Genomic DNA, 9,158 nt, shown 5'->3' on the forward strand with positions numbered 1-9,158 from the left:
TCAAATATATATACATACAACTTGATACGACTGAAACAACTGTAAACAAAGAAGCTGCTAATTAAATGGTCTGACTGTTACGTGTTATGTGTCAATCATGTATGATCTTTTAAGTAGTTCGGTAAGTAATCATCCTCGATTCAGAATATGTACACACAACAGAAACCTCATCTGTACAGGAGGACCAAGTCGTTACTGAGCTAGTTGATATGATGAAGCCATTCATCACAATAGTAATTTAGCGATCATGTTTAGATAACATCAGTTGCATGGTGCTTTGAAAGTCATAACCCACAATTGTATCGGCAATTGATGTGTCATGTGCAACTGTAAAATTTAGAAGAGAGCACGCCATATCATGCAATGTATTCACCGACAGCAACGCCAGTTATAGATGGTCATTTAACCAATATGTGAAATCAGCTAATTAATTGGGGTTACTGTTACCCAATCGACAATATCTTACTTTAAGTCATTAGTCAAAAGTAAACATAAATTTGGGTTTGCACATAATGAGTAGAACGCAGATCGCAATATACGAGACACAAGAATACCAATTAAATGTCATACAATGGTATAAATGAATTAATCAACAAAAATCTTTAGTCAAAGATAAGTAACTATCTCGCCTTCACAATACAATCAACGAATGTATAATATATTGTTATATTCTCACACAAAAAAATCAGTATTTTGATGTATTGCCTCTGTATATTCACAGCTATTGTATGTTATTATTCGTCCTTAAATATACACCAAACATAATGATTTGTGCACTTATGAATGTATCTCCACAAATTGAAACATGTTTTCATATCCAGATTACATTATTTTGTTTACTTGTTAGACAATTCAAAAAATACATGCAGACTTGTCTCTAGATTATGAGTATAAGTTCAATTATATACAACAAACTATTGTTGCAATCAGTATGAGTAATATGTATTGCAATGTCACGTGTTCAAATGATTACCTTTCTAAAAGGTTTCAAGATCAAGATTTAGTTTATAATAAAATACTAAAGCAGAACGCAATTCAAGAAATGACAAATATATGTCACATATGCAAGATATGTGTTCTCATGATTGAACACATACATCTTCCAATATTTCTCTGATATAAGATGCCAAGTGTTTCCCTCTCTCTCTAGTAATGGCATTGGTGTAGTATACAAGACTCCAAAATAGTTGGCCATTGAAGGTTACAATATTATTTCCAAAACACGGCCCTTTTATATATCCGGCACGAGCAGAATACAATTCTGCAATTCTGAAAACTTCTCCATTACAATTATCTAATGCCTTAGCATACCCTAAATTTGAAACATTAAAAATAGCGACTGGGCATTCACATTTGTTTTTAGGGTTGTCACTTTTTTTGTTTATTTCCATCACTTCATTAATCTTAACTGTATTTGTGATTGGTTCTTTATAATTAATTCGGTGGTGAATGTTACGTGTTAGCCGTGTTGCCAGTTGTTCCCAGAAGGCATTAGCACTAGATGTGTCTTCAGGAACAATAATAGAAAGAGTCAAAAATGAAATACGATTTCCAAAATGAGCTTCATCTTTTAACAAATCTTCTTGTTTGACAATATATCGCCGAAGGTTAACATCTAGAGTTGACATCACGGTCTGTGGCCTTCTGACTTTTCCTCTCTGTATAATTCTTGCAGCAGCTATAGCAGTAGCAGCAGTCACCGCTCCATGTACAGTGCAATGATTCTTTCGACACATGCTGATTAACCGAGATGTAAATGACTTAGAAAATGACATAGGAATAATACCTGTACGTGGCAATTCATCTACACCAAGGTTTGCTTCAGAGGCGAACCACTTTATCAGTTTATTTTCAGTTGTAAAAACCTTTACCAAATCGTTCTCATCTGTATATCTTTGTAGAAACTTATTAAGGATTGGTGTGAAGTAATTCATCCACCAACTTTGTTCTTTGAAAAGATGTCGCCGATCAGGTGGGAATGATATCAGTTTGGGTTCTCCTTCAAAACATCTCTCATCCACAACTAGCTGATTCAAAATATTCAGCAGCTGACTCGAAAATTTTATCATTGAGGTTCCATCCATAATACAATGATGATATGTAAAAATTATGCATGTTTCATAGTTATCCTGCTCACGCAAATATGTGCTTCTTAGCATCTTTATTCTCCACAAATATGTTTTGTGTGAATCAAAATTTATGTTGAGCTCTTTAGACACAATATCACCCCATTCAACTGTATCTATAAATACAACTTCAGGACAGCCTCCAATATCTTGGAAGGCCAATTGATTTCCCGTCAAGGAAGATACTACAATAATTTTAGATCTAAGAATGATGTGCCTTCGAGAAAGAACTGCCACTGCCTTCTGTAATAATGCCGTGGTGAGAATAACTCTGCAACGGAGAACCATAACCTTTGTTACCATGGATATACCAGCAATATTTGCTTTTTCAAATGAGACTTGCTGTTCATCCAGTATTTTATATTGATGCATTTCTTCTAATTGTGACTGGTAGCTGTTGATTCCATTCATTCTCATCCATCGTTTCAACAATGAGACCAGCACAATACAACTAACTATTGCTGCAATCAGTAAGACTTCATAATACGTATCCATATTGTCTTTCACGAACATGTAGTTCGACTAATGAGAAATGAAACGGGTATTATAATGTATTATAACTGTTTGACAATTTTCTAAAAGAGTGTCCACATACTTCTCAAGTTTTACCTGCAATATATCATACTGGTTCATTCTGTGATTTTGTTCTGTCATTATATCTGCTTAAAACACCTTTTAAAAGTTGGCACTTTGCCTCCTGGATTTATTCTTTTCGGTACAGGTAGGTAAAATCCGATGTAGGTGTGGGCTCCAATTTGTATTGTTATTTTTTCAGATTTATATATTTTTATTATTTTTGTTTATTTCTAAATATTTGTTTGGTTTTACTTGATGTTATCAGGTTTCTAATATATTGTCCCTCAGTCGCTTTCACTGCCGAGATACATTATACAAAAAACTTAATAACAGCAGGTAAACCCAAACAAATATTCATAAATAAACAAAAATAAAATTGAAAAAATATACAGATTTGGAAAACAATTGTAGCCTATATCCCTACTTCGGATTGTAATCAGATTTGTCATAAACAAATTCATAGTCAGTGTGGACTAATAATGACAATATGTTTTTGAATACTTGTATTTGTAGAAGATGGGGATTGTATCTACCATAGACAGGATGTAGTGTGATTTTATTGTTGGAAATTTGATATTTAAATTCAAATATTTATAAATTTATGTATGAAACATACTGAAATAAAATTGAATATCCTGATCGTCTATCACGAGTTATTTTCATGTCTAAATGATAGTGGCAAAAATGTAGTGCATTTTTGTCACAGAAACCACATTCCATGTTTAAGACTAGGTAACAGATTAAGTGACACACTTTGTATCATAATGGCATTATAGTAATTTAATGTGAAATCTCGAGCCCATTACTTATTAAACGCATCAGCAGTTAATGTTATCCCATAATATGACCCTCGACGATAAATGTGATTTATTTGCAATACATTTCGTAATGGTCGCATGGCAACGATGCAGTAATTATTCACAATTCAGATTAGATCATCATGTATGGCAGTGTCAGTTTTGAGGGGGAATACAAAAAAAATCACAATTTTCAGGAAAAAATAAAAAAAAAAATAGGGATTTCAGGGTTACATTATCAACATAGGAATAATGGTTGCAGAATATATATATATATATATATATATCAGTTCTTTTTATTTAGATCATGGCAATTTTTTGGTCAGAGCGCCCTCTAGTTTTGTGGAGAATCATGTTCATTTGGAATGCTCTGATTGGATGGAAGTTCAAGCCTAGCAAGGTGTGATAGAATTGGCCTGTTATGTTCAGATTCAAATAAGCATGAACCACTAATTTGACAGGGAAGTGATACTTATAATGCAGCAAGCTGTTCTAATTGCTGTTGTGGTAGAGTTTTTCTATTTTCCTGTCAAATGCATTTATTGGTCCACTGAAAAATGAAAATAATGTTCCCTGTAACTTAGACTCTTATTGATCAAGGCATTTTAAAAATCATGGGTGTTAACTCCCCTCAAGTTATGACCCGTTGTCCCCTACAGAATAATGGTTGCATCTAATATTAAAATAAAGATGGCGGAGTATAGCGTTGATTCATCTCGTTCTACTCTGGATTACTTGGAGTCAATAAAGATCCTAGAAAGTTAGTATTTATATGCCTGTGTGTTTTTTGTTTGTTTGTTTTTTCACTGTCTTTGACTTTCCCAGTATGTTTGTTGCTGTTGACAACAATTCAGTCCTCTGCCAGGCTTCAGTCAATGTTTTTCTTCACTACCTACCCAACTCCTCGTCGGGCACTATGTAGCTGGTGTGGTATATTTATCACAGACAGTAGGGCAATTGTCACATTTAGTGCTCCAAGAAAATATTCTCTGTCCATGTGTATTTATATAAATAGATGCAGTTTCTTTGGCTTGAATAACGATCACTGGCTTCGTACATACAGGTATACTGGTTTACCTGTTTCTAGTTGAAATATAGCCAATCTTATTAACCAAGACAGTTGGACATTTGCCACATGTCACAACACTCATTTCCAAGTGCCATAGCTTGAAACAAGTAGTCAAATCTGATATTGGCTGGAGCTTTAGTTTATATGGACATGGTAAATGGCAAACTAGATGGTCAGAAAGTAATAAAAATAATCACAGCTTTACTCCACCCACCCCACTATGAAGTAAAAGGCTGTTTATAAGGCCATGTATGATGGTTTCATTTTTCTTATGGAAAACAATTTTAATTAAAAACTTCTATGCTCCTGTACCCAACCGTGGGGGTTCATCACACTAAACAACAGGTGTCACTATTACTAAGATAAATGTACTTTTTTTTCATTAAAATTACTGATATATATATATATATATATATATATATATATATATATTACTGAACGCTCGTTGCATTCACCTTCTCTGCATGAAAGCATACAAGCCTTACAGATAAATCAAGACATTCAGTTTGTAATATTCAAATGTCAAATCTTAAATAGTTATGCCTGTGCTGCTTATTTATATTATATCTACCGTATTTGAAATGAGTATACTCACATGTTATCCTGAATTCAATCAAATTTATCTAAAAATGAGCGTATTCCTCAGAAATGACTCTATGATGTAATCTCGTCGTCTCGCGTATACACGTACAATCGCCTCACCATTTTGGCACCCCTAAGTTAGTGTAATGTTTTGGAGGGTATTTAAAGATTCGATATGGATGAAAACATACATTACGTATTATACCTCATAGCCTTATCAGCCAATCAGGTTCGCGCATTAGGCGTGCGATATTTTCGCATGTTGAATTCACAGTAAAATGCGGTGATATTCGTCTGTTCAGACGTTATGATACATCTAAGTCAAAGAAAGTTTAGAAAGAAATCCCATGGGCTAAGGGTATTTGATGCATAATGTACAAATACGGAATACTGTATTTACTATATTAGAAGCACATCATGAAGCAATAATTGTATTTATTTCATGCAAAATTATTGAAGTATGTCTTATCTTGACCACAGTCCTGCCTTTGTCATTTACATTTGAGTAGATGTGCTTCTAATAGAAAAAATACGGCTTTTAAAAATACAACTTCAAGCAATGATCAGGGTGGTTCAAGGTGGCTATTGTATAAGCAATTATAAATAATTAATGAAATCATTACTTTATATGATGACATGATAATTTTTTTATTTTGTCCAACAACACAATTATTGGTTATTAGGAGTACCACATTAATGCATACAGCGGTGGACTTACAGTTCTAGTGTATTATGAGCAGTGAGAATAACACTTATAATTGCAGTATATCAAATATATATACATACAACTTGATACGACTGAAACAACTGTAAACAAAGAAGCTGCTAATTAAATGGTCTGACTGTTACGTGTTATGTGTCAATCATGTATGATCTTTTAAGTAGTTCGGTAAGTAATCATCCTCGATTCAGAATATGTACACACAACAGAAACCTCATCTGTACAGGAGGACCAAGTCGTTACTGAGCTAGTTGATATGATGAAGCCATTCATCACAATAGTAATTTAGCGATCATGTTTAGATAACATCAGTTGCATGGTGCTTTGAAAGTCATAACCCACAATTGTATCGGCAATTGATGTGTCATGTGCAACTGTAAAATTTAGAAGAGAGCACGCCATATCATGCAATGTATTCACCGACAGCAACGCCAGTTATAGATGGTCATTTAACCAATATGTGAAATCAGCTAATTAATTGGGGTTACTGTTACCCAATCGACAATATCTTACTTTAAGTCATTAGTCAAAAGTAAACATAAATTTGGGTTTGCACATAATGAGTAGAACGCAGATCGCAATATACGAGACACAAGAATACCAATTAAATGTCATACAATGGTATAAATGAATTAATCAACAAAAATCTTTAGTCAAAGATAAGTAACTATCTCGCCTTCACAATACAATCAACGAATGTATAATATATTGTTATATTCTCACACAAAAAAATCAGTATTTTGATGTATTGCCTCTGTATATTCACAGCTATTGTATGTTATTATTCGTCCTTAAATATACACCAAACATAATGATTTGTGCACTTATGAATGTATCTCCACAAATTGAAACATGTTTTCATATCCAGATTACATTATTTTGTTTACTTGTTAGACAATTCAAAAAATACATGCAGACTTGTCTCTAGATTATGAGTATAAGTTCAATTATATACAACAAACTATTGTTGCAATCAGTATGAGTAATATGTATTGCAATGTCACGTGTTCAAATGATTACCTTTCTAAAAGGTTTCAAGATCAAGATTTAGTTTATAATAAAATACTAAAGCAGAACGCAATTCAAGAAATGACAAATATATGTCACATATGCAAGATATGTGTTCTCATGATTGAACACATACATCTTCCAATATTTCTCTGATATAAGATGCCAAGTGTTTCCCTCTCTCTCTAGTAATGGCATTGGTGTAGTATACAAGACTCCAAAATAGTTGGCCATTGAAGGTTACAATATTATTTCCAAAACACGGCCCTTTTATATATCCGGCACGAGCAGAATACAATTCTGCAATTCTGAAAACTTCTCCATTACAATTATCTAATGCCTTAGCATACCCTAAATTTGAAACATTAAAAATAGCGACTGGGCATTCACATTTGTTTTTAGGGTTGTCACTTTTTTTGTTTATTTCCATCACTTCATTAATCTTAACTGTATTTGTGATTGGTTCTTTATAATTAATTCGGTGGTGAATGTTACGTGTTAGCCGTGTTGCCAGTTGTTCCCAGAAGGCATTAGCACTAGATGTGTCTTCAGGAACAATAATAGAAAGAGTCAAAAATGAAATACGATTTCCAAAATGAGCTTCATCTTTTAACAAATCTTCTTGTTTGACAATATATCGCCGAAGGTTAACATCTAGAGTTGACATCACGGTCTGTGGCCTTCTGACTTTTCCTCTCTGTATAATTCTTGCAGCAGCTATAGCAGTAGCAGCAGTCACCGCTCCATGTACAGTGCAATGATTCTTTCGACACATGCTGATTAACCGAGATGTAAATGACTTAGAAAATGACATAGGAATAATACCTGTACGTGGCAATTCATCTACACCAAGGTTTGCTTCAGAGGCGAACCACTTTATCAGTTTATTTTCAGTTGTAAAAACCTTTACCAAATCGTTCTCATCTGTATATCTTTGTAGAAACTTATTAAGGATTGGTGTGAAGTAATTCATCCACCAACTTTGTTCTTTGAAAAGATGTCGCCGATCAGGTGGGAATGATATCAGTTTGGGTTCTCCTTCAAAACATCTCTCATCCACAACTAGCTGATTCAAAATATTCAGCAGCTGACTCGAAAATTTTATCATTGAGGTTCCATCCATAATACAATGATGATATGTAAAAATTATGCATGTTTCATAGTTATCCTGCTCACGCAAATATGTGCTTCTTAGCATCTTTATTCTCCACAAATATGTTTTGTGTGAATCAAAATTTATGTTGAGCTCTTTAGACACAATATCACCCCATTCAACTGTATCTATAAATACAACTTCAGGACAGCCTCCAATATCTTGGAAGGCCAATTGATTTCCCGTCAAGGAAGATACTACAATAATATTAGATCTAAGAATGATGTGCCTTCGAGAAAGAACTGCCACTGCCTTCTGTAATAATGCCGTGGTGAGAATAACTCTGCAACGGAGAACCATAACCTTTGTTACCATGGATATACCAGCAATATTTGCTTTTTCAAATGAGACTTGCTGTTCATCCAGTATTTTATATTGATGCATTTCTTCTAATTGTGACTGGTAGCTGTTGATTCCATTCATTCTCATCCATCGTTTCAACAATGAGACCAGCACAATACAACTAACTATTGCTGCAATCAGTAAGACTTCATAATACGTATCCATATTGTCTTTCACGAACATGTAGTTCGACTAATGAGAAATGAAACGGGTATTATAATGTATTATAACTGTTTGACAATTTTCTAAAAGAGTGTCCACATACTTCTCAAGTTTTACCTGCAATATATCATACTGGTTCATTCTGTGATTTTGTTCTGTCATTATATCTGCTTAAAACACCTTTTAAAAGTTGGCACTTTGCCTCCTGGATTTATTCTTTTCGGTACAGGTAGGTAAAATCCGATGTAGGTGTGGGCTCCAATTTGTATTGTTATTTTTTCAGATTTATATATTTTTATTATTTTTGTTTATTTCTAAATATTTGTTTGGTTTTACTTGATGTTATCAGGTTTCTAATATATTGTCCCTCAGTCGCTTTCACTGCCGAGATACATTATACAAAAAACTTAATAACAGCAGGTAAACCCAAACAAATATTCATAAATAAACAAAAATAAAATTGAAAAAATATACAGATTTGGAAAACAATTGTAGCCTATATCCCTACTTCGGATTGTAATCAGATTTGTCATAAACAAATTCATAGTCAGTGTGGACTAATAATGACAATATGTTTTTGAATACTTGTATTTGTAGAAGATGGGGATTGTATCTACCATAG

At 33.5% G+C, this 9,158-nt stretch overlaps 2 protein-coding genes across 2 annotated transcripts; both read right to left on the reverse strand.

Annotated features, from left to right (window-relative positions):
- Positions 1-1,038: 1,038 nt before the first annotated feature.
- LOC146735659 (uncharacterized) lies at positions 1,039-2,621 on the reverse strand. The gene has a single exon (XM_085505986.1). The coding sequence runs from the start codon at positions 2,619-2,621 to the stop codon at positions 1,080-1,082; it is 1,542 nt and encodes a 513-aa protein (XP_085362112.1). The 3' UTR covers positions 1,039-1,079.
- Positions 2,622-6,956: 4,335 nt separating this feature from the next.
- On the reverse strand, positions 6,957-8,539 carry LOC146735660 (uncharacterized). The gene has a single exon (XM_085505988.1). The coding sequence runs from the start codon at positions 8,537-8,539 to the stop codon at positions 6,998-7,000; it is 1,542 nt and encodes a 513-aa protein (XP_085362114.1). The 3' UTR covers positions 6,957-6,997.
- Positions 8,540-9,158: the final 619 nt, after the last annotated feature.

The sequence above is a fragment of the Saccoglossus kowalevskii genome, chromosome 12 (assembly GCF_978046115.1).
Source record: "Saccoglossus kowalevskii chromosome 12, keSacKowa6.1, whole genome shotgun sequence".
NCBI lineage: Eukaryota > Metazoa > Hemichordata > Enteropneusta > Harrimaniidae > Saccoglossus > Saccoglossus kowalevskii.

What these genes read in the sequence shown, in the direction of transcription:
- LOC146735659 (XM_085505986.1), bottom strand. Translation starts at nt 2,621, where the DNA reads ATGGATACGTATTATGAAGTCTTACTGATTGCAGCAATAGTTAGTTGT.
- LOC146735660 (XM_085505988.1), bottom strand. Translation starts at nt 8,539, where the DNA reads ATGGATACGTATTATGAAGTCTTACTGATTGCAGCAATAGTTAGTTGT.